The sequence below is a fragment of the Pomacea canaliculata genome, linkage group LG3, assembly GCF_003073045.1.
Source record: "Pomacea canaliculata isolate SZHN2017 linkage group LG3, ASM307304v1, whole genome shotgun sequence".
Lineage (NCBI taxonomy): Eukaryota > Metazoa > Mollusca > Gastropoda > Architaenioglossa > Ampullariidae > Pomacea > Pomacea canaliculata.
In genome coordinates this window covers 36,310,342-36,337,159 of record NC_037592.1, presented here as the reverse complement: position 1 = coordinate 36,337,159, position 26,818 = coordinate 36,310,342, and the positions used below count along the sequence as shown (strand labels likewise).

At 35.1% G+C, this 26,818-nt stretch overlaps 2 protein-coding genes across 2 annotated transcripts; one reads left to right on the top strand and one right to left on the bottom strand.

Annotated features, from left to right (window-relative positions):
• Positions 1–2,972: 2,972 nt before the first annotated feature.
• Positions 2,973–4,817, top strand: LOC112559892. The gene is made up of 3 exons (XM_025231370.1): positions 2,973–3,421; positions 3,994–4,101; positions 4,560–4,817. Exons 1-3 carry the CDS (start codon positions 3,107–3,109, stop codon positions 4,695–4,697), a joined length of 561 nt encoding a protein of 186 aa, XP_025087155.1. The 5' UTR covers positions 2,973–3,106; the 3' UTR covers positions 4,698–4,817.
• A 499-nt stretch (positions 4,818–5,316) lies between these two features.
• On the bottom strand, positions 5,317–25,932 carry LOC112559890 (brain tumor protein-like). The gene is given in 15 exon segments (XM_025231366.1): positions 5,317–12,143; positions 12,769–12,786; positions 12,789–12,922; positions 13,220–13,408; positions 14,090–14,250; positions 14,463–14,589; positions 15,245–15,517; positions 15,940–16,324; positions 16,664–16,865; positions 18,033–18,142; positions 18,319–18,579; positions 20,521–20,631; positions 20,998–21,225; positions 21,652–21,903; positions 25,796–25,932. Coding segments are annotated over 14 exon segments (2,748 nt in total). The 5' UTR covers positions 21,892–21,903; positions 25,796–25,932; the 3' UTR covers positions 5,317–11,834.
• Positions 25,933–26,818: the final 886 nt, after the last annotated feature.

Genomic DNA, 26,818 nt, shown 5'->3' with positions numbered 1-26,818 from the left:
TTTGGAAAGCATTGCAAATTTCTCAAATTGTAGTGACACAGCATTTGAAGGTACAAATTTTGGGGGATTTACGGACCTAATTGTAGATTCATCTCGACATTTTCTATGAAAAATGATGAAGCATTGTACTTTTATTTAGCGTGAGGTTAGTTTGTTCATCATGAGTGTCAGACTTTAGTAATGGAGATCCAAACTCTGAAACTGCTTGAGTCTGTTACTTGAGAAAGAATGTGAGAAATGTGATTTGTCTCTGTTGAGCTAAAGGAGGAGCTAGAGACTGGATAAAGAATTTAGAACTTTGATTTGTCTATCAAACTAAAGGAGGAGCTAGAGAGTGGAGAAGAGGTGGCTACCTGTCCTAGCTGTTCTCTCATTATAAGAGTCATCTATGATTTGGCAAGTATTGCATGAAAAGAATGTAGTGTATACACAGATTGCCATGCATTAATATGCACATGCTTTCTTCTCTCCACCTTTGGAGACTTTCTCTCCTGTTTCATGTGATTTCTTGACATATTTCTTTTCTTCTGTCTTTCTCTGACTCTTTGAACTTATTTTGCACATTGCAAATTTGCTTCATTCACAGCAGTCTTTAATTTAATTGCCTTTACTTCTTTCATTTTAGCGGTCTTTAATTTTTAAGCATTATTTTGCTTTTAGATGGCTAGTCAATCATAACTTTTTTCTACTTTGACAGGTATTAATAATAATAAGCACACTTATAAAGCACCTTTCTCCAACATCAAAGCGCTCTACAATGATACGAGTGCACTTGTATAGCACGGTTTCCCATCAAAAAGACAAGTTCAGTGCACTGCACAGGAAGATCGAGTCATAGTCCAATGGAGAAACAATACACAGAAGGGGCAGTGATATGATACAAAAGCACACAATGTTGCAATAGCCAGTTTCTCACAAGAACAATGCAGTTAGGACATCGAGTTAGGTGGAGATCAGCATGAAGAATAAAATGTACAGAAAAGTCATCTTCAACCAGTTATTAAAAGGCAAATCACCCCAGTCAATGATAACAGACTGTAGATCTAAATATAATCATTTGTTGCTTAATCGTTTCATAAAGGCTTCCTAGCAAAGAAGTTGAAACAGGACTGGAGCTTTGCATCATTGAAACAAGATGCACAACAGTTGTTGACGTGAATGCTGCAAATGCAATCATGGATTGCAAAGGAAGTGGCAGGATATGGAAACCATTAAACAATTAAAACTTCATCTATCCATTCAGAATGGAAAAAAAACAGAAAGCCACAAGCAATCCAGCATGCAGAGAAATTAAAGGAGGATGTAGATCCACAAGTTGATGATGATAAAATTAGAACAGATTGTAGACCAAAAAACAAAATCTCAACAACAACTGAGCTACATCAGTCATGATGAGGCATCACAAGTCTCAGGGTTCATCATAGATTTATAAAAATGATAGTAACAGCTTTTAATTTGGTACAAAAATAAATGCAGCAGTAGCTTTTAAAATTCTCATCATGTTCTTAGTGAGTTATTATACTATCATCGGTTTTTTGTTGCATTTTACAAAGCTAAAACAGATGAGCTCTTTAACCAACATCTAATTCAATTTCCTGCTTTTTTTGACAGGAACATTTTCTCAGAACCGAGGAGACTTCCCTTCCGATTAAGAAAGAAGTAGCTATTGCTTAATATTGCTGGATTGGATGTTACAGATGAACAAATCAGAGAATCAGGTAAAAAAAAGTGGAAAAAAGATATTTAAACCTCATATTTTATATGTCCTTGCCTTTCTGATTAAAGTATTACTGTACAGGAATTATGCCTTCTTGTTTAGAAATTATTTCAATTAGTACTATATATTTTAAGCCTTGCAATCTTGTTTATAGCCTTTTTTTTAGAAAAGTTATGTATTCATGCAACCTGAACCTAAACTATGGGTCTAGCCTCTTTTAGTTTTGATGTGAGCTTATTGCTACACATGAAACATTGGAACAATATCAGCCCTTTTAAGTAACTAAATTATCATTAAAACATTGTTAGCAAACTACTTTCAACCTCAGTTTCTAGTGCACAATTTTTTGGACAAGCAGAGGAGGGGAATGTTGTTTGTGCTTCAGCCATGCTGGCAGCAAGGACTGTAATAAACCAGCTATACACAATAATTTTCTGCACACCTAGTTTACAGAAAGATCCATACATCTCATGAGGGAGGTCCTTTGTTTATGCTTGGTTTTGCCCGAGAATAATTCAGAACTGCCTGTCTTTGCCTTTTGGAGCAGCTGACAGGAAACAAGAACAGCGAAACCTTTCCTGTTGTGTCAATTTTTTTCCTCTACCTTAACCTACCCCACTCCAAAAAGTTGTGTAATACACAGATGAGAGAATGCACGCATAAGAGGTCAGTCTTGCTGATAACCTGAGAAAAATATTGCTGACATAAAACACAGCAAGCAAACAAACGTACAGAGATTTCCCTCTGGCCTACATTTTACAGTATTTTTATGGCCATACAGCGAAGTCCTTCACAAGCAGTTACAGATGGGTGTGTGCAGTGCTTTGTAGTTTTCTTGATGTTGAGTTTCATTCTTTTTAGCCATCCTCTCCACCACCTTCTACCAAAATATATTACTATAGTTACACATATCACTCATAAGTAAAATGGGGATTTTCGTTTTCCCCTTAGTGCTGACAGCATCATTAGTGTTATTATAAAGATGGTAAATACTGAAATGGGACAGTGTTTGTAGAGACTGGTCCAGCATTACATATACAAATATCCGAGAGCATGCAGATAGCATGAAAAAAATGTTATTTGAGCTTTTTAAATAAAATCTGTTGGCACTATTATTCAAAATAAGGTCCGTCAGTGTGTTTGTGAAAGGGCAAGGAGTGGCAAGAATAATCTTATTATGTGACTATTTATCTCCCTTTAATCTGTTGGTAGAACACAATACTGTATCTTTTTGTTATTGTTTTATGTTGCAGAATCTTGTTTTTTGCAAGTTATTGAAGATTTCTTCTCAACGTCCAGAATTTACTTGCGTGTGTGGCAGTAACAACTCTTCAAAATCAACAAAAGACAATTGTGAAAATTTTGATAAAATTATAGAAATTATTGAACATGTCTTCTTCCCATCTTGCAAACTTTCCACATATTGAAGGTGATGTGCTGGGTAAATCTGCTGCAGAAATGAACTTAGATGTGCCAGAAAAAACAAGTGACTCTCATGCTAGCTGTGCTAACAATGCTAGATCACCAGTTCAAGACATGAAGGCAAAAAGTGGATCTCAACAGAAGAAGGGGCCTGGTCACAAGTCTTCAGTTTGCACCTTGCTTGAAGACAGTGTGGAAGCTAGTGAACAGCACCCTGGGACTGGCCGTAAAAAACGAGCAAGATCTACTCCAGATGAAACTGATGCCAATGGCAGGAAAAGCGTATGCTCAGTTTTACATTTTGTTTTGTTTTTTAGCTTTAAAAAAATGCTACCATGTGGAGGATACTACTTACCTGGGCTGCTAGTACTTGTTTTTAGCATCGTGCTGGTATTGGATGTAATACTCAAGCGTGTGACTTGCATTTATTTTTGTTAGCTACACAGTACCATGAGCAACTTGCCAAACCTGGTGATAGCAACACTTTCTTTCCGTTTGCATGTTTTTGATTTTACATATTTCATACATTGCAGCAGATATTTTATTAAATCATAGCATTAGTCATCTTGCCAGATGATACATACGGTATCCACTAGAAAGCTCCATTTTTTTTTTCGGTCAGCAGCAAGTTGAGCCATTCTGTTCCAGGACAGTTTCGGGTCCAGTCTTTTATCACAGCATAAACCTCAAAATATAGGTTTGGATATCAACACTGCAGCATGATCAGATTGTCTTTTGTGCTGCAGTTATTCCACCATTTTATTTTTAAGATTTTATGCCATTTTTAGCATGGAATTTCAATTCTAACATATAGCTTGTATTTCTGATAGCAAGGATAATCTTTCTGTCAACAGACAACTGATTTTGGGGGACAGCGAGATGGCAGTCTGTGGCTAGTTGGAGAGGGCGATGGTCCTGTGCAAGGCAGTCTGCTAGAAGAAGTATTGGCAGAGAAGAAAATGGTAACTGGTGGTTCTTTTGGTAGTTTGAATTTTAAATGGATTTTGCTTGCACCAATCTGTCAGAAGATACACATGAAACATTTGTCAGGTGCAACTACTGCAGCAAGGCGAGCCAGTGGCTGCAGCAAGGAGTGTTTTAACTTGATCAAGGAGTGTTTCAATATCGAGTTAAAACTCTCAGCCGCAAAAGACTGCTATGCAGCCAGTGTTGAATACACTCCCAGCCTGGTTGTGAAATGTTCTTTAACCCTCAAGTGGTGCAAGTGGGGTCCTAAAATATACTTATTCTCTTGACCAGATTTACGTCTTTGTTCATTATGTGTGCTTCACAGGAATTCTTTATCCTCATCATCACAAGTATTTTTCTTTCTGAGACCAATGAACATAGAACCAATGTTGTAAATGGTGATGTGATTTTGTCATATGAAAGTCATCAGATGTTTTGTTGTGTTGTGCAGGCACTGTTGAGGTCACCAGAAGTTGTAAGATTCTTGCAAAAGAGGCAATCTTTGCTGCAGATTACACAAGCTCGGAATATGACAGCAGTGGACTTGAATGATGGAGAGGTTGAGGATGATGGTCAGCATAGCAGCTGACTGCAGATAAGAGAATAGCTGAATAGTGAAACTTGTGCTTGAATGTGACTACCCTTTTGGTTGTATGTGATGTTTTAAACCCGCGCAACACCATTTTAATAAAGTGCATTATTTTCAACATTTTGCAGTCCATGTTGATGTGTGAAAAATTTTTGGAAACTCCCTACAAAAAAACCAGTCTCTGACGTATATGGACAGGTTTAAAAGATCACTAAAACATGTTAATCAAAAAGTATTTGCTTAATTTTGTTTTCACATATACAGATACTGACTTTTCAAGTTTTTTTCTGATCCATATTGATTGGGATGGCACAAAATTTCTTTTAAAATCTACAAAATGCCAGAAAAATTACTTTTACTAAATGTGGAATCAAAATAAAATTTGTAACAAACATTAGAGATATAACATGAAAGTTTTCTAAAGATTTGCCTGGCTCGAGAACAGGGTGTGCATGTTTATCTTGTTGAATCAAAATAAATGCAAGTGTGTTAAATTAAACATTTTAATAAATCAGATAAAATACCTGCTTTTGAAGTGGGTATTAATAATACAAATAGATTCCAAAAATATTTATGAAGTTTAAAATTATATGGCTTACATAATAAGTCCATCACACCATTTTGAAAGAACACCTTTATTTCCACTTTGCATCCAGTTTCCTTCACATAAACATATAAGAAATGGCAGATGTATCTTCCAAAAATAGGAATATGTAAATATATGAATACTTGTGTATACTGGGACCCTGGTTCCTTCAGGCTAGCTATGGCGAGTCAAAGATAATGCTGAAAACAACTGCTGGTCTGCTGCTTTGCTTTTTGGCAGCATCCTAAGTGACGAGGCTTAAAACCACATTTTCAAGGACATTTTCATCTACACTCATGTGCACTCTTGGGATTGGAAACCTACGCATTCAAAATAATAAAGCATCATACGATTTGTGATTTTAGGTAAACTGGCAAAAATTAAAATATGTTTAGCAATTATTTAACTTGCACATGTGTTGAGACACAGTCAACTAAGAGACTAATAGCAACCCAGAAGTACATGGGACATTTTTTTGTGATTGCATATTCCCTATTAAGCACGTTCTTGAATATTTTGATGCATGCCATTCATTTTGCTTTCAAGTAACTTATCGTATCTTTACAGTTGCACTGCTTTTTCCAAATGGTTCAAACTACATCCTGCTGCATGAGGTATAACAATCCACAAGCAACAGGATCTAAAGATGTTTAAAAGGCAGAGGGTTATAGTTTTTCTTTTTAATTGTTCAGTTCAAATGCATTTTTTCAAACTAACAAAAAATCACAGATAAAGCTAACCTTAGCATTTTTTCCCTCACCTAGTTTTTCCAGATATAGACTGCAGTTTAGCTTGATGGCCTATATACTTAAGGGGTCTACTAATCCAAAGCTGTACTTGTCAATACTATGCATGAAATATAAATTATTGCTCACAAAGTCTGAAGACTTAGGAAAAGCCAATCAGTCAATTTATATTTTAGAGGGTATTGCAAAAATATTATCTTCAGTACTTATGGAAGAGATGGGAGTAGGGTCTTTAAGCAACAAACAAAATAACAAAATTCAAAGTGAGTGGACTTAAAAAAAAACGCCAAATGCTCTAGCAGCCCATAAAGGTGCACATGAGTGTGATGCTCCACACAGAACACTGACGCCATCAGCAGACTGAAAACTATCCCTAATATACAGAGGGAGGATGTTCATGCCCAACACTGTGCACCAGAACTAGAGTCCTTACAGTGAAAACACAAGCACATAACTGCTCTAACTGTAACTAAATTATCAAGGCATGAAACACATAAAGAAAGAAACCAAACAAAAATATAAACATTGCAAGACTTTTCAGTCAGAAATCAAAGACTGCTGCATTATTTTGGGACCACAACGGTTTAAAAAAAAAAACCCAGGTGGCTGCTATTCATTTTTTTCAACATTCCCAACCCTTATAACTTTAAGTAGCAGAAAACAATGTTATATCAGGTGTAAATATAAATATGTTTGTATATAATTGAGCAATATCACGGACAAAAATCTTATGCTGAAATACAGAGAGACCACTCTCTAAAACTGTTAAAGCAGATTTTTTTAAAAATCTTTGATATTTTCAGTGCTTGGCTTTTTTGTACACTAGGATGCTGCTTGCAAACAAAGCATAAATGGATCTGGTTACACCATTGCAGGCATTGCTATTAAAATTTGTTGGCTTCTTCTACCAACTGTTATCTGAGTAACAGCAAACACAGATGTTATCCAAATTGTGTGACCTACTGCTCTAGTATAAAATGGCAAGATCAGGAATATGCTTTCGTGATATTCCATATTTTTAAAAAAGGAAAACAGCAGCACACACAAGACAGTATACTGCATCTTAAAATTGAGGTGACAAGTCACTCAAATTTATCATTTTCCACTGCAGCAATGCCATGTATTTTATCATGATCACATGTTAGAATGTGTACCAGCCTGTAAACAATCACAAATCCTCTTATGCAATGCCTATGCAACTTAAGAAATCTACCTTCTCACCAAACCAAGCACAAGTTTACTCTGAGAAGGTTACACCAAAAGAACAACCAAAAAGCTACATGTAGGAAAGGAGTATTTCGTTCTTTAAATGTAAATCTAATAAATGGTGTATATTTCCTGTCTTTTTTTTTCTTTTTTGTAAATATATCACTCGTTTACAATTATTCAGACCAAAGGTTTAGCGTTAGCTGAACAACCATGCCAAAGTTTTTATGCTGATCTTGCACAATGATAGTTCATACAACTACCAGAGGGGAAATAGGGCAGCAGACAGAGATCTTGTCTACTTGTGATTATAGTTTTAACTAGTGTGCTAAAGGAAGAGCTTCCTTTACCCTGCCAAAACCAGGGCTTGGACATCACAGAAAAGTGAGACAGAGTCCCAAATTTTTATTTGCTACATATTGCTGCCCCGCTATCAGCAGGTTGCCAAACTAAAAATTGTCATATTACAGAAAAAAAACTAGTGAATTATTTTCAAGTTAATTTTTGGTTGGGCAGAAAACACAGATATATTTAGCACTGAACTAGATCTGAAAACAGTTTATTTTCACCATAAACTGATGTGTATAGCAGCCATGTGATCCAAAAGAAGTTTTTCATCCTGAGATAAAGCAGGTCAAAAATCTGCCATTAAAAAGATGTCTACGAGCTTACTTCTGCCTTTCTAACAATGGGTTTTCCAAAGAAGACATGGCAAAGCACTGCTACAATACAGGTGGTCTAGTGGTCTCTACTGTCAGATATGAAAAGGAAGATCAGATTTCAAGGCATTTATGCGCTTTACATTAACTAGGCAGTTAGTCATAAATTGACAAAGCAATACTAAAGGTCTGAAAAAGGCTTTGTACTGATATGCAATACATTTTTTAGTGAATATAATAAAAATGTCTGGTTAGTTATTTCCTACAACTAACCATTGCAAAAGCATTTATAAAGACTATTAAACAAAAAAGGAATGCCATTTCGTTGTTTCCAAATACAGAAAGACATTGGCAGCCACAAGAGGCCTCCCAAAAACAAAAGTATCAATTACAGAAAGAAAACTTTTTGAGAAAATCATAAGTGGGAAATTTGTTCCAAGAGAAAACTGCTATGAAAATATGTTCTTCAGCTTTCAAAAATGAGATCATCTCCACAGAACTGCCTACAACTTTGGAATACCCCCTCTTTTTTATGTAAAAAAATGGCTTTTTAAACAGCAAATTGTTCACAACGACTTCTAATCTTTAGCTGCAATATAAGAAATCTAACAGGTCCCAAGAGGAGGACAAATTATATGCTCATTAAAAAACTTATTTTACTTCCTCCCTTTTTAAGTTTTGGCAAGTTAACTGCTGGCAGCATGTCCCATTGATTGTTATCAGTAAAAGATCCAATTATTGCTGTTTAACTCTTCTTACTTTGCATTGTCAAATTCTCAACACAAGATCAAAGCATGAACTTAAAAAAAAAAATTATAAAATGAAAAAAAATTTAAAATCAAATACATTACCATCACCATCTGAAAGGAATTAAAAATGTCGCAAACAACAATGAAAACAGGTCCATCAAATATAATGGTAAAGCCAACGTAACACCACGGAGCCACTAGTGATGGGCAGGGTGGATCAGCATCCACAGACTGGCGGCATGATTTCTGTGCCTTATCGACCACATGGACCCACCTCATGCCAGTCAGCCCTCCTGCTTACCAAAATGCGGCATGACCTAGAGGCTGACCAGCAGGCGGCAGCACCAGTCTCCCTACGCAAACATTTGACACTAGCACCGTCTGGGACCAGGGAGAGGATGGGGAGGTAAAGTCTCTGCACAAGCCTAGTGCAGAGTCTGTACCTGCTGTCACTTGTAAATATCATTGCAATGTTTTGTTTGAAATCCAAACAAATCAGGAATGGTAAAAAAGAAAATATTAATGTGTTAAGATAACCAACCTGGTGAGAAAACCTCTTTTAAACTGGAACTTCTATAAACATTGGTTAAATTTGAACAAAGCAGCATAAACTATCAATAAATGTCAAAATAGATCTATACACATCAAAAAAACTGAGAATCTTGTATAACACTGTAAAACACCAATATGCCAAACCTGATACTGGAATTACACGTGTATATCCATTTAACTTTTTTTAAAATATATTATTCCATTTTTCAGTGAGTGCTTAAGAAAAAGCTAACTTCAAATCAGCTGAGTAAACTGACAAAGAAAAAAATAATGCAAACATAAACATTGCAGAACATACAGTAAATAACTTTATATGAAATGTTATATCGAAGTTATTAAAAGCAATACAGACAATTCAAAAATAAACAAAAACTAATTGTAAAATGGAACAACCTTCAATTCAGTGAAAAGCACTGAAGTAAAAGAAGTTCCATAATACACACTGAATACTGTGAGTTGGGGGAGGAATATTTATCTAATTGTAACAAATATTTCAGCAAGTCTTTAAACATAACCAAAGACAAAAATTCTAATTACGGTGTTACAATAGCCAACTGGGGGAAAAAGTAACAAGAACAAAAAATTTGTTAAAATGGACAGTTATGAAAAAGAATGATGAGAACAAGGTAAACATGACGCTAAAAGAACAGAAATCAAAATTAGAGCACCGATTTAGTATAATTATAATACAAACTCCCTGGATTATATATAACACACAATCCTGGTTGTGAAGGCAACACAGACTACTGTTGTAAATACACAACTGCAGTCACAAAGAGTTTGCTGTTTCAGACTTTGTACAACAATCATGCTCACCCATATCCCTAAATTTCTGAATATGAGAAACAGTCTTCAAACTTTTATTGATAATAAAGAACTTGCATCATCATTGTTAGGCTGAAATCTTACAAAGCTTTCTTGATGGAAAAATGTTTAACCTCAAAATGCAGCTTCTAAATTTAAACTATAAAAACATCTAAATAGCAAGTAACATTTTCCTTAAAGAAATGAAAAAATATGAAAACTTAAAAACCCAACAGGTAACCAAACTCTCCAAGTACTTTTTTTTTAACCAGAATCTAAATGTTAATATATTAACACAAAAGGACATTAACTCGTTGTGAATATTTTAACTAGATTGTCTGTATCATGAGAAGAAGAAACAGCCATTATAGTTTAACATGAAATGGTCATCATGTGGTATCCATGATGTGCTCAAAAGGGAGCCACATTTTACTCCATGAAGAAGGAAGAAAAGCAGAAAAATGACAAATCCTTTCCCAAATGATATATTCTCTGCAATCTACATCCAACAGAGTAAATACAAAGCCTAGGAACTTGCTTTTCATCTGTATAAACTGCAATGGATATTTCTGGAATTTCTGAGTAAACAGTACAACCATCCAAGCCCATTAACTGATATTTGCACGATAAAATCACATGCCACTTGACAGGCGGTCCAGAGTTAAGATATAGATTAGTATAAGCCACTGAAACATGGTAGTTATATCAATGTTTTTGATTTGAAGTATACTGTGAACAAGCATGGTGGGTAAAAACAGATGATTAGTGATATACAACTAATTAGATTTCCACATACACTAACTTTTGTATGAGGAAGAACTTTTTGCATTAACCATTTAAAAATTAAACATTCATACAACCAAAAAAAAAAATATTGGTCAACATCACCAGTGAAAATACATTATCTTATGTAAAGCTTTACACTATGAACACAAAAAAAGTACAATCCCATAAGGCACAGCAAAAAAAATTAATGGTCATGTTTAGACTGAGTATATGACTAGAGATAAGCATTTGCATAATATGTAAATTGGCAAAATGACACCTTCCAATAATCTTATCTACCCTTTTTCTGTACCGTGGCTAAGTAAATGTATAGGAATTAGACTCCTCTGGATATGCAATAAATGTGCAGTAGTGTCAAATCAAATGTTAACACAGATATAAAATAAAACGAGACTTGGACAAAGACTAAGAAAAAATTGATAAAAGTAAACAACCTGTTTCAATAAAGTTTGTAGATGTACACATTCTAAAATAAATCTAGATTTGTCATCAAGATGTATTAATAATGAAGCTTTAAAGTTTGTGTTAATGGGCTGAACAAGAGACTGTAATAGACACAAGTCTCTGTCTTCCCAAGAAAGGAACTGCAGAATTATTTGTCCTATATGATCAAGTATTGTATTCAGTATTGGCACAAATAGCAATATATATGAAAACAAGTTGAAAGAGGTTAGGGAAAAGGGAAAAGAGGCTGATGCTTATGATAGATCAAGGTCGAAACCTGAGAACCTTGCTGAAACACCACCCTCAAGTCATAAGATGAGCAGCATCACAATTTAAAAAAAAAAAAAAAAAGAAAAAAAGAAGAAAAAAAATTAGGAAGATGCATTCAGCGAGGGAACAATTTATGTTCCCTTTTCTTCTCCCAATTTCCCAGCCTCTTTCTGTGTTTCTTTTTCTTTAAAAAGTCAGCAAATTTCCCTACCTTATCACAAGACTGGGTAATTAGAGTAGGGCTATTTGGTTCGTAAACATGCGCAAACAAGTCCTATAATTCAGCGAGGCCAATTACGGACCTTCATGGACTTGTCATACAGTTTCATCAACTCTTATGTGATGTACAGAGTGTTGAGGACAAGCACATGGTGGTTGTTTTTTGCCAAGGTGACTATATAGCCTTCTGATGTGATCTTCAGGCCACAGCAGCGACTGACCTTGACATAAGGGCACTGAAATTCCCCAATGAGCGACCCATCTCGCTGAAATACTGCAACATGAAAGCGGTTGCCATGGCTGTCTCCTATGAGAACATCTCCAGCATCACTTATGTCGATACCATTGGGATAGTTGGTGACATTCTCACAACCAATGCGTCGCAAAAACTGACCATCTTCATTAAACACGACAACACAGTGACCCTGCAAAATAGCAAGTGTGTTTGTTATAATTAGTGGTGGCAAAAATTAAAAGCTGGGCAAGTAACTGAAACTAAAAAAACTGTAGCAAATGAAGGGTGTAGTGAGAAGGGCCAGAAAAAAAGGATATGAACTGAGTTAAATGTTTATTTTGGTGCACAAACTTCATCGAAATTCAAATACTAATAAAAAAGCATCAATGCACTAAAAGTTTATTATTTTAAAAAAAGAAAAAGAGTATGAAAGACTAAGCTGAAAGTTAGATTGGCTACTACCCTAGGCTATTCTTTTTCTAAAACCTTTTGGAGGAACACATTTAAAAAGAATACTGCACAAGCAGTCTATTCTTGCACATCTGTGATTTGCCATTTAAATATAAGTTCAACCTCATCTCTATTTTAAAATTATAATTTAAACCCTGCCCACTACAAACATGCTAAGCAGTATATTTTCATAACTCAAGAGTCCTTAAAAATGATTAGAAATTTATATAATTATACCCATGTACAATTAAAATTTTTTTAAATGTATTTAAAACAAGAGAAAGATGACACAAAGGATCATTTGGCTTCCTGCCTTTTCACTTTCACTGACAAGTAAAACTTTTTTAAACACCACTTTAACTTACCTTAAAATCACACACAAAAAGTACTCTTTTCCACTTATAGCGATATCTGAAGGTTCTCTCATGTAGTCACTGCAGTCAAACCACTTGATTAGATCTCCAGCTTCTGAGATGCAAAACACAGTTGGAGACACACTGTCTACAGCCACAATGTGCCCTGCAATAAAACCTTTTATGTTTAATGGTCTATTACTTTCAGTCTAATGAGAAAAAACATATATACTCATCTGCACAACAAAAGTGAACTGCTGCCAACTTGCCACTTTTAGTAAATAAAACATTTGCATTAACTTAGAAGAGTACAGCTCTTCACAAGCTAAGTGAAAGTGATCCTTAAAATCATCTTCAATAGCTTTAAAGCAGAAAAAAAAGGAGGGAAAATTACAAATTAGACTGTTTCAATCTCCACTTATGAGAGAAATGGATGCCTGAGAGCAACAACACTTAGAAATACCTTGCTGAGTGATAGCCAGGCCAGCCACTATGTCAATATAACGAATGGCGATCTTCTTGACGAAATGCCCATTCCTGGTGAAGATCTGCATTCGGGAACGTTCATTGCCACGATCACAAACAACAAACTTTCCAGAGGAACGGATTACTGCTACTTTTCGGGGGTACCACAGCTGCCCCTCCTCACGACCTTGGAAATAAACCATTATTCATATAATAATAATTTCTTCACAATCACACGAACCTTTATCAGAAGACGGTGTTAAATATAGACATTATGTGATAACAGAGAATCAGATTCAGCACTAGCGTGATGGGTATGGGTACAACAGTTAGTGCTACAAACTGTTAATTCTTTATCAACAGCTGAGCAAAAACCAGGATACTCCTTCATGCAAAAAGTTTTAAAGCTATCGTCACGGATAGTCAGTTTAAAGAATGTCGGCCTTTAGTGCTTGGCACCATTGTCTAAATAGGCAGTCCTGTAGACTTTGCACATTTCAATGAAATTTTGCAGAAATCCCCGCCAGATTCTAAATTTTTAGTTATTATTTGTAACTGCTAATCTTGTGCACGCATTCAAAGTACATTTAAAATATAGAAAAATGTTTTAATCTATTAGTTTTACACCCTTTTATGCTACCTTTTATTATGTGATATAACTGCTTCACTTTTATAAAAACTCTTTTTAATGTTATTTACAACAGATCAAGTGGTTACCTTCAACCTTCTACCAAAAGCATCTCACTATGCTAGCAGTTATGGATCTTAAATTCTCTAACAAGTACCTTTCAACAGTTATTTAATAAACTGTTAATTATAAAGTAGGATATGTTCAATTCTATTCTGATGAATATCACAATATGTATACCAGGGATGCCAAACTGATACTTGAACTCTCCAGTCTTCTCAAAGATTTGGACACGATGGTTATTTGTATCAGCCACAATAATGTCCTGTTCAACACCCAAGCAAAAGCCATGTGGAGAATTGAACTGGCATTTTCCTGGACCCAACTGACCAAATTTGCACCTGAAATTAAAAACACATGGTTCCAGTCATCTATTGAAGAGTTTAATATTGAAGTTTCACACCTGCACTAACATTACTATAAATGGAAAAAGACTGGACAAAGTTGAGGCTTTCCCTGGATCAATCCCAAAGAAGAAAATATGAACAGCAAAACCAATATTTTCAGCCAACTCTGATCTGAATCTTAAAATAAAGACATTTTACAGACATACCTGATCTGCATTGCACTCATTTTGTTAGCACGACGCACTGGTGGATAGGGCATACTGGCACCCGATGCACTGAAAGTGCTTCCTGTAGGAGAGTTTAGATCCGAAGAGCCCATCTCGTTGCTCCCACCTATCAGGGTTGAGGGTGGGGGGAAGGAAAAGTATAAACAGTTACCATCGCATGCAAATTTGCATTACTAATATTTTTAAGCAAAAACTTGTTAAGCAAAGCAAATGCTTCCTTTGTTCTCTTTATATTGTCACATGGTACAGAAATCAGGACACACACAGATCTGACCACACTGAAAATGACCCTTTAGGGACCTAGAAAACTATTTTAAGTACCATTTCAGAAATTTTCATAATGTGCAAACAATAGGTCATTATCTATCTTTAACTCTCACATTTTATTAGATAAATCTATTAAAGAAGTAGAATGTAATTTGGGAGGAATTTTATTCATTTTTTACCAGGGCTGAAGAAGTTTCAGTTCTACGGTATTTCTCATTCTTCCCATTTCTTTATGTTTCTTGTGTTTTTATGCTAGCTTCAGCTATAAAGCAATATTCAAAGAGCATTGCACTTTTATCTTTTTTGCCCTACAGAATGAAGTTTTTGTAACTTTTTGCTTTGATGGAAAATGCTCATTTCAATTTTTTTTATTATTCTGGCACAACAAAAATCAAAAATGCCTTAAAGAATAAGTGGCATATAAGTAGCACCAACTGTAAGCTGCCAAGTATTCAAAACTATTCTCCCCTTTCAAAAAAAAAAAAGACACTTACCAGAGACTGGACTGATTGAATCAATGGAAGTCATAGCAGTGTACGCCAGATTGGACAGAGTTGGAGGTGGCGGTTGAGTACTGAAAAGGGAAGCCAAGGTTTCTAAGTTGCTTGACTGCACCTGCTGAGTTGGTGAGACCGACAGCAGGCTCCTCATGCTGCTGTCTGCTGGGTGCGACATTGGTGTTTGGGTGCGACTTGAAGAGCTGCTACCACCACCAACAGAGCTTGCACAGCCACCACTGGGTACACCATTCAGTCCACCCAGAATAGCTAGACCCATAAGGAATGTAAATTATGATCATGTTTCTCAAAAGAAAAAAGAACATATGCCACTATCACTAGCTTTTTTTTTTTTTGGGGGGTGGGAGGAGGAGTAGGGGACTGCTGCTGACATTCTGCATTCTTCTTTGAACACAAAAGCATTTGTTAACCGCCTTTTTCTACAAATGTCTTTTGAACTTATTCAGATTAAAAAATCTGCATTCTGAAAACATCAGATAAAAATTAAAATATAAATCAGACATCTCTCTTCAAAATGAGTTTTCATTGTACTTAGTATAAGAGAAATCACTACACAAGACAAGAGATTTTACATAAATAAAAATGCATAAAATGTAGATGAATTATTATTTATCCTGCAATAGCACTTGGTTCTGGCCATTAAACTATCTTTAAAAAATGAAAATAATTACCTGTCCCTGCAAAGCTAGAGCTTATTTTAGCCATAGCTGCAATGTTCATCATGGTGGCACTATTATTACTGTTGGTAGACCCAGCATCAACTGAGATCCCACTGTCTGACATGGCAGGAGACAAAGAAGCACGAGACAGGCTTGAGTCCAAGGGAGGGATTGGTGGAGCACCAGCTAAAGTAGAGGCAACAGAGGCCAGGCTGGTCAGCCCTTCCAAATTGCCATTTAGAGCAAGTGGTGCAATAGGCAAAGGTGCTGGCATAAATTCTGCATCTGTCACTCCACCCACAATGTCTTCTGGAGCCAAAATGCCTGCTGCCAAATTAAAAGCAGCCTCGTTCTCAAATGAGGAATGGACAGATGACAGCTGCAGGTCTGTGGGTGGCTGAACAGTAGGGGAAAAAATGTAATGGTAATGTGTTCAAAAAACACCACAAGTATACAAATGTACACTAATAAACAAATGCACTAGTCTTTTTAAGCCCCATTTGCATGGTTTTTCTAAACCAGGTCACTAATTATGTCAACTGCACAAATAGCTACCAATATATGGGATAATCACATATCTGCAAGCGAAATGCTCTACTATTATAGAAAATTGAAAAATTGTGTATATTATTTTTATGCTTACAGTGCATCACTTCCTTTGTAAATTTAAAAAAAAAATATTCAGTTTCCTTTTTGATAGCAGTGGAAAACAAATTTGAGACAAAATGTAATATACCTTTGGTGCTTCCTTGGTAAACCAGCCGAATGTCTGCTTTAAAGCAGCTTCGTATGTTTCTAGATCAGTCTTAAACTCGATATTTATGTCAAAACTGATCTTAGGGTTGCTGCGGATTAATGTAAGCAGCTGTGATACTATACCCTTTTTGAGAAGGGCAACATGATTTGGACTTCCATGCTTTAATACACGTTCTGTAAACCTGCAGAGGATTAAACAAAAATGATCTATACTTTTATCACTAAATAATAAAGCATTTGTCTGCAAATTAACAGCGCACATAAAATTGCCTATATACTGCTATTAGCAAATCATATAATCATGCTAGTATCTTACTCAATGACTTCATACACACCCCTTCCATTTTTTAAAGTATGATGTAAGTGTAAAAGGTGCGGTCAAACTGAAGCGGTGGTCTATAAATTACCTTCATCTGAATATACAGTAAAGCTTGTAGCATTAGGCATGCCCCTTCTTCATCTAAAAGCCATTCATAAATTTTATTTTCTTCTTGTTCCTTAATCGCCCCCAGTGGGGAATAGGGCCGCTAAGTTATAAATCATTAAAATCTGTTTCTGTAAAAACATTTTTACTGCTATGTTGGTCAATGCAGAAAACAGATATTTTAACAACCATTAACTAAAAAATATCCACTTTCTCAAGCTATGTCAAAATTTGTAGTCTCATATCTCTATACATTGAAACATTCTAATGAGTGTGTAAGATGGATTTACAAAACACATGTACTGTTCACGTGTTTAATACTTATCCAAAAATTTTCTTTTTCTTCAAGTATTTCAGCATTGGTTTCATTCAAAATTTGATCAAACCAATTCTAACTCTTATCAATGTTGCCTTTTATCCCATCCCACAATGCATTGAAGCATGCTGTTTTCACATTACCAATAAACGACAGATATGTGAATTCTCATATTACTGACTGTATCACGTATATTATATTTTTATATTGTAAACATGCTTGGCAAATATTTTTGCAGTTCATCTATTGGTGATCCAACAATTTCACTCCTTGTCATTCCAACTTCCAACCCACCACCACCACCCCCGTGCTAAATAGGACCAAGATCCTATTCTATTCTCCCATTCACTATTATTCAGGCTGACCAGCCTGTTTTGAACACTCTAATTTCTTTAAAGTAAATGTTCCAGCCACCAATAAAACTCAGCAAAGAGCTCTATGAATGGAAAGACCAAAGATAAACAGAGGACAGGACAGGGATGATATCCATGAATGACTTACTAATAAAAGTGCTCTTTCCCTGCTGTGAACATGGGTCAGCTGTCATGTATTAGATTTAGAATCTAACATGATTTTCACAAACATTTTAAAGTGTTAAATGTTACTTACTGACAAGCATCTTCAAGTCGCGTTTCCATGGTGCCCAGCTCATGAAATGCTTCCATCAGTTGTAATTCACAAAATGAATGCTTATCATCCAACTCTTTCAAGAGTTCATCCTGGATGAAATAATCGACACTTTGATCAAACAGCTTTTGACCTTTAAAAGTATGCTGTCAAAATTTAGCGTCAAGATACGTACAAAATCTTTTCCCTCACAATCAATCAGAACCATGATTTATTTGATTAAATATAAAAATCAAGATTAAACTGTACACTTATTAGGACAACCAACCTTTCTTTTTTCTAAGAGGGCCTTGTAGCTCTGGAATGTTTCAACAATAAGTCCCCTGGCATTGTCTGTTTTGTCCTGAAGTTCAGACAGACTTGACTCCACAATCTGTGATCTTTCATGGCATCTTTCTAGCTTGGCACGGCAGTCTGACAACAGTGCCTGCAATTCTTCTTCTTGGCGAGCTTCTACATCACTCAACTTTTCATAATGATGCTCTGGCTGATGATGATCTCGAATCATGCATTCACTACATATTGGGACCTGTGATTGTAAAAAAAGGTAAAAATAAATGTTCACAATGCATTTTTTATGTTGTCCATATCTTGAAGCATAAAATCGTGCTTTGATGAGTGTCCAAAATTGAAAGAACTCTCGCGAAAATAGACATTTAAAACATCACATGATATTTCTGAGGTTTGACAAACTAAACTCTGAAAGGAATGCTTACTGTCGACAAAAGATTAAAATACCATACGAAAAATCTTGTTAATGCACTCAGTATGCAAGGAATGCATTCAGTATGTAAGGAAAATGAAGACCTTTTAATCTAGATGGCCCAAATGTATATTATGCTAAATAGATACACCAACAAATCTAGCAATAAAGACAACCATAACCGACATACTGCTTTTAAGAGATATAAATGATAGAATTTGCAAAAAAAAATTTTTTGTAGTAAATGCAAATAAATGTCAGCAGCTGAACAGAACAGATACCATTGTAAAGTCAGGACGCAATGAAAAAAAAGTTGTTTACAAAATATACACAAACAATGTGCCAAACAGATGTTTTATTAATTAAAATAAATATCTTTAAATATCACTTACCATTGTATTGTCATTTACGGCTAGTGTGAAAACCCAAGTCAAAACGAGTAACCTAAACCTGTCTCTAACATGGCTCCACCTAGCCGTAGATAAATTATTAGTGATGCTACCAAGTTCACATTACAAGTGTCTGAAAAAGTTACTGTGGCTGTCAAGTTGTTTTATTTCTTTTGGAGCAAAACGCAAAAAAGGATTAAAGCAGCACATTTCTCATGTTGCTTACACAAACCGTCAATTAAAAAAAAAAGTTTTGTGCTTTTCTTTTGTACATTATTCAATAAAAAGCTGCTAAATAAACCTTTACGGTGAGTCACACCATACAAGATGCAGAAAATCACCTACTCCTGACTTCAAGAAGTTTAACTACAGTTTGAGACAATGTTTTAATGTCAAAGTTATTTGCCAAGGTTTGAAAAAACAACAAACAAACAAAAAAAAAAAGCCATGTTATAGCTAATCTATTCATAAATAACAATAAAACTGCAAATATTTATACACCCATCTATGTATTTAGTATGACCACCCTTGACCAGAAATGACCTTTTGAGAAAATCAAGTTTTTGATATTCAAAGGCAATTTATGTAAAATTACATTATAAAAACTATATTCCATTGTCTTTCATGTAATGGTGGCCATCCTACAATGCTATTTTGTACTGCTAAGCAATAAGTGCAATAGCAATAATCACTACCATACTGTCATTAAAGATTATACTGAGTTATGCAAAATTAAGCATACATGGCTCCATCTGGTGCATTTTATTTCACTTCAATTGCATGCAAACTTGCTTTTCAAATCAGAAATCGCCATTACTTGAACACCATAGAAATCTCAATTTAGCATAATGAATACTGTAATTTGAAAATAACCCAGAAAAATTCAAAATAAATTACGATTATTTGTAGCGTAGGCTTTCCGATTCATATAAGAAATTAGGGGAGAAAATGCTTATTCTGACATGTAGGGTTTTGTGACCAAGGATCAAACGAGTAATTTTAGGTATCAGCATGAAAAAAATCTGTGCAGATTGGTGAGAAATGAATTCATTTAGCATTACATTTCTTCTAAATAAAATCATATCTGAACCTTACATATTTTATATTATAACAATAATGGGTATTTCTAATGCACAGCACCCTGACCAAGATAGATCACACTCACTGATATTAAAGTAATATTTGATGTTATCTCAAATTTTATCACAGTGCCCCAAAACTAATTTTTCATTCTGCATATCATCTAAAATTTTTCAAAGTTACTTAATTTTTCAAATAAGCATGAAAATTTGCTTAAGATAGTCAAACACTTTAGATATAAACAGAATCACATACGATCACTTAGAGAATGGTAGAAAAACAATGATCTGGTATATACCTGACAAGAATCACAGAAGTATTTTAGATTTTCTTCTGGATGCTTCGGGCAAAAAACAGGTTTATGAAAACAAATTCCCTCTCTTGTTTTCATTTCTTCAAAAGTAAACACCTGCAATGAATCAAGGAAATTACCTAAGTAACTGACAAAATTCATTTTTCTCCATTTGGCGTGCACACACACACAAATGAAGGCAAGACTTAAAAAAAAAATGTTCCTAACCAATTAAAAATCAAATGAGGCAGCATTCCATTGCCATTATTATTCCCTTTTGCCCTCTAGACTCTTCCCTGCAGCAATGAAATCAGATTTTCTGCTGTTAAATCATATGCTACATTTTCTCAGACAAAGCTGAAACATTGATCAGCCACTGTGAAATTTTCACATACTGAAATAATGATCATCACAGGTAAATGTAGCATAAGTATTAGGTTAAGTAACTGTTTAACAATAGCTAACACAGAAAATCCTGCTTACCTTGTGATTTTCAAAACAACGCATGAACTTGTGTGCAGTAACACAGTTTGGACAAAGAAAGTTTGCACAATCAGCACAGCGAGCAACAGCCTTTTCTTTTGCTTTGCAACTAGTGCAGATGATCTGCATATCATCTACATTGGACATGTTCAGAAGATCCACGGTCACATAGTCCATCATCAAATTTTCTACCCAACCAAGTGGTAAGTCTGTCTCTTGTTTGCATGTCTGAAACAATACCAAATTAAGCTCATTTCATGTGACCAAAATAAAAATTAAAAAAAAAAAACACACACAAAAATTGTACATATGCTTGCACATCCAGCACTGCTATATTGTCGTATTTTTGAAACAGAAAGACATAAGTGACCAAATCACTTAAGTGCACATGTAGCGTTTTATTTTTTCAAATGTGTTATTTTTAAGTCCAGGACAAAACAAGCAAACCCATGTTTTTCAAAAAAAAAAAAAAAAGCTTTAAAATAATACTTCCTCAATAATACTTCCTAGGGTCAAACCTACTCTGAAAGACTATGACAATGTCTTCAACAGCAAGCCTCACATGAACATGTTTATTATTCAGAGGTTCAGACAATATTAAACATAGAAAGTTTAAATTAAAATTTTTTTAAAAGAAAAACAGTCTTCATTTACCTGACAGATGATCTGATTTACTTGCTTTGTGGGTTCTCCATCTACTGGTTCACTCTCCTCCTCAATTATCTTTTCAAGACAAGTCTGGCAAAAGACATGGAGGCAAGACAAAACCTTGGGCTGTTTCAGAGTTTCTTCACAAATTGAACAGGACTGATTTACACCACCACTTTCCATGGAACTCTCTACTGGACTTGATGAGGTAGATTTGATGGATTGATTTTCGTCTTCGGATGCCATTTTATTTTTCTCCTAAACAGGAAAAAAAAAATTCAGTGATTATTCAGCCTGTCATCAATGACTGGCACTTATTATTTATATGCCCTTAACTCTGCAAATGGAGACAGTATTACATTTGTAACTGGTGACCTCTGTACTACATATTCTTTACAATCTGCACAATCACTGTACCTTGCATGCCAACATATAATGATGTATCCCAGACAAAGTCAGGCTCTCTGTGCATTACAAGCAAAAATGCAACAGGCAATTTCTGTGGCCCCCCTCTCTGATGTTAATGGGAATGTCAGATTCTTCTGCTGGATAACATGCATAGACCACTATGTATACGAGACAGATATATAGACTGGGAAGTCATCTGACAAGAGCAGAATAGAAAGATGATCAAATCACCAGGAGAATGTCCAGATGATCATAAAACAGTAACTGCGGTAAAATGTAGAAATACATGACTGTCTAGTACTTAAGTCTATTGCAGAGACAACATTGTAAAAATGAGAAAGCTATCAGTGATTAGGAAGTTGATATCAGGAGAGGAAAAACAAAAGGCCAATGACATAAGAAAAAGTACAGGTTGGTTGGTACAAAAGTCATGAAAAGCAAAACAAAACCAAGCAGAAAATATAAATGCGGAGAGCTGGCTCCCTTAAGCCTGTTAGCCAAATGAACACCATATACTTTCCTTTTATACAAGCAACATCATGAATATCTATAACAGACACCCCAGGCAATGATAAGTACCATAAACCTTAAGGCTACTTTTTATCAGATTTTTAATTCTATACCTCTTTTTATTATCATTGAGAGCAAGCCTCTGATAGCTTGAACCACACTACTCTTTATCTACTCCTAGTCTTCACTATTTTCCAACTTGGGTGACTACCTAACCCATAAAACTCTGAAAACTTGTTTTGAATGCAAGGCTGTTACACAAAAAACAAAAAATGTATTTTAGTTTAAATAAAAGGAAATCCATACTATACCATCAAGTTTATTTAATTTGTGTACCATAGGTATGCATTTTTTAAACATTTTCTGTGAAATTTCCATGTCTGTTTTGATGGTAAGATCCTCACAAAATTCTTTGTTTCATTGCTTAACAAACATTTTATTCATAGTATACAAACAAGGAGAACTAAAGGCAATTAAATTTAATTCCACTGCATCACCATTTCTAAATGGTACCCTCTGGTCATAGATGGAATAAACTGGTAGCCAAGATGAGTGCTTATGCAAAGTCCTTTATATAACTACAACATCACTCACAGGACTAACAAATGTACTTAGTGCGTGTGAATCTGATAATTATCATTAGGAAGCTTTAAGAGTAGCAGTTTTGTGAATGTGGGGGATGCAACTTTATGTTGTTTACTGCTTAAGTGTGCTCCCAACAAAGAAAAAAATCCTATTTCTGCTGTAAACTTAAATAGACAAGAATGTATTGTACTGTAATAAAATTTACTGTGCACATTTTCACTTAGCAATGTACAACAGCAAACTACTCAATACAATGTTCTCAGCTATCAGTAAATCAAACTGAACTTTCCACAAACCACAAGGCTCTGTACACAAAGATAGGTATTATCTCGATGATTACAATGTGTAACATAAAGACTTTCCATTACATTTTTCTTGCATCATTTCCATATTAAAAATACACTATTATTCTCAGCTGAAAGGCCATGCCAAACAACACTCTAATCTGCACTATTTTTTAAGCTCTTTCAGCTTTACAGATTTCTTTCTGGAAGAGATGTAAGTGACACTTCTTTTTCATGACGCTGTTGAGAAAGGACAGTTAATTTCTGCACCACACTAGGTTGTTTACCAAACTAACCAAAAACAAAACTGTGATTATTTAACCTAACCTGTGGAAATATGTAAGGAGCCGATCTGACATTTCAATGTTTGTCAGCAAACCATGAGAAAATGTCAGACACCCATGAAATATTTTCAAGGGAGTGATTTATTTAATCTACAGTTTTGTTTCTAGTAATTCTACAACACTAAATAATTTCTTGATGAGCAATTTTATTTACTTTCACTAACATTTATGTGCACATTGAAACTGTTTGTGTTCTGATAAATATGCACATAAAACAACCATAAAATGTGCATAATTTATGTTAATAGTACCTCAGGGGAAAAAATCAAGGAAATATCAGATTCCTGTATAAAGCATAAGATTAGATTCATTCAAGCAAGTGTACAAGGAAATGATTAGGATAAAGTCATATGTTCGCTAGCACAGTCTACTATAATTTAAATGCAGTACACCATAGCAGACTGAAGTTATAAAGCATATTATGTTTTGCAAAAATGTAAGTTTTTTGGTAAATCAACAAAGTATGTCACAAAACAACTTATCAGTGTTTTACCCTCCTTAACAAAGATAAAAATTTTATTATACTATTCATGTATTCCTATCAAGAAGGCAGAAATCAAGTATGAGTTTCAGTATTAACCACTTTAAACTGAGGCAAGGCAAGGCTGTCAACCTTGCCATACTTTTGTAAGAATGATCACTGATTTATTCCTACTGTGGTAAACCAATTTTTAAAATTGAACACATTCAGAGCTTAAAAGATACACTTACAACTAATTATAAGATGGCTTTGGGATGTGAATGGTCACCTTTATGCTTCAAAAGATTCAACTTATCTTAGAGCTACCAACATTCCCTGAAAATTTATCAATTGCTAAATTAAAGTTGTAGTAATTACATCATCTAAATAATATTTAAAAGAAAAACTATGTTAAGATCTACATATTATTGAAAGACTCTAAATACAACACAATATAATAATATAATATTAAAATCTGCAATTCTTAAATCTGTTCTCTGCATTCGCCCTTGACGGTTTGCTACACGCTATGTAACACAACGGTTTATCAATACTTGGTACAGTACTTACCGAAGATCCCGAAAAATCGATTTATGCGTAAAATATTGCTAAAAATAAAGCACTTCGGTACAAAACAGTACACTGCCGTAAAAAGCCACCGATCAAAATATCTCTGTGCTTTACGAAAACGTCTTTTCGTTTTGCACGCTGTGCCGTTCATCACCACGTCAACGGTGCATCGGCTGTCTTTGCATGTCTTAAAATAGCTCTGTACCTAAAAAGACCTTGAACTTCCAATCGACTTCGCTCACATGACCTACTTGCTTAAGCAATCAATTCATGAATAAAACGACAATAATATGAAATGATCCTTCTCAGTTCATAAGCACAAATAAAAACAATCAAAGAAATTCCAAACTACAAAGCTATGTCAACCAATCACGACCACCTGTTCTTTGCCTCACGTTCTGCGCACTACTTCCTCATTCTGTCACAGCTAGTTCAAGCAGCACAAGCAGAAACGTTTCCTTGTATTTGGGGTTCACTGCAAAGTGCTCATTTAAAACTAATGACACTAATCAAACATCGAATCAAAAGTGTTAATGCACAGTTCAGGATCTAATTGTGATCCTATATCGAGAAGGCTAAAAACGTACTGAAACATTAAAAAAAAAATTCCTTTGCACTGAGCCTACATGCGCGCGCATGTAAGCCGCCCACGAGGCATCTACAGAAAATCGACACTTGTTGCAGACACATTTTGTATTCTTATTTGATCGTTAAAAGCTACTGTTACTGTTTATAAACCCCACAGCCGATTAATGCAATAGTTATGGCCACATAAGCTCTCACAGAGCTAACTTTGCGGAGTCGTTCTGAAATCGCTGGTAATGATGGCAGATGTCATTTCCTTCCACCCAGTTACAGAACCAGAAACCACAAGGTCACATTCTCTAACATGCATGCTATTAAGCTAAATAAAATACAAATGGAACAGTGCTGACATTACCTTAGCGTTCGTGGCATTAAAAAATGACAACATTCTACAGTATCATTACCTTCGTCGTGAAATGAACAACAAAAATGAGGACTTCCTACAGGAAGCTCATCGCCATCTTCCCGCCATCTTTGATCACCGAGGCCTTTGGACTGTCATGCGCAGTCTGTCGAGAAGCCCCAGACGTTGCGGCGGGAAAGAGGACAGTCACGTGTACGACCGTGTGTCACTAGGACCTTGCGAACTCGCAATATGCTATGTAATGCTAAGGTCGTGACAGAATTTGACATTCGAAAGAAAACAGTAAAGGTCTTGCATTATACACGGACAGTATTTTGAAAATAGCATTTCTCAAAAGGTTTCAATAGTTTTTTGCCAAAGCAGTGAATGAAGATAGAAAAATTAAAACCAATGCCTTTATTAAAAAGATTGATTGAAATGGTACTCAAAGAACATCCTATAGATAATCTCGGCTATTTTGACACATTTAACATTCGTTGACAGAAATTTTATTCAGTTTTAAAAAAAGTCATGCACACCGACTGCTTTTAGTACCTTTCCTAGACACAAGCAGTATTCCTGTTGTTTTCAAGAGTTTGTAAAGATATATAAACATATCTTAAACATCTTTATTTAAGTGGAGAGCAAGTCATGCTGGTCTAGTGCGTGCATTCTAACATGTGTATTCACTCCTTCAAAAGTAAATTCTCTCAACTTTGTTTTGGTTATTACAAAACTTGTCTGGGCACTGTCCTCTTGTTCCAAGCAACATTCAATAATTTTATTAAGAGCTAGAAAGTTGTAGTTTGTCCTTATTTTTACACCAAACTTACTTATCAATACCTCACTTTCACAACTACGGGATTTAAGTTTGCAATAATGGTTTAAGAAAATTGTGAGCTCTACGTATGATCTCCCAGGAGTTTTTTGGTTTTTTTTTATCTTTGAACACAACACTTTTAATTGCCTATGAACATATATAATGACAAGATTTACTAAGAGAAATGTTACAATAAAGGACAGTTTTAGTCCACAATTTTATTTCCACAATAAACATGTTGATTATAGCTAACAGCATATCTAT

Excerpts from the sequence above, each read along its gene's own strand:
- LOC112559892 (XM_025231370.1), top strand. The coding sequence starts at position 3,107 with ATGTCTTCTTCCCATCTTGCAAACTTTCCACATATTGAAGGTGATGTG. Across the intron at positions 3,422-3,993 it reads ATGCCAATGGCAGGAAAAGC|ACAACTGATTTTGGGGGACA; the intron begins GTATGCTCAGTT and ends TTCTGTCAACAG. Across the intron at positions 4,102-4,559 it reads TATTGGCAGAGAAGAAAATG|GCACTGTTGAGGTCACCAGA; the intron begins GTAACTGGTGGT and ends TGTGTTGTGCAG.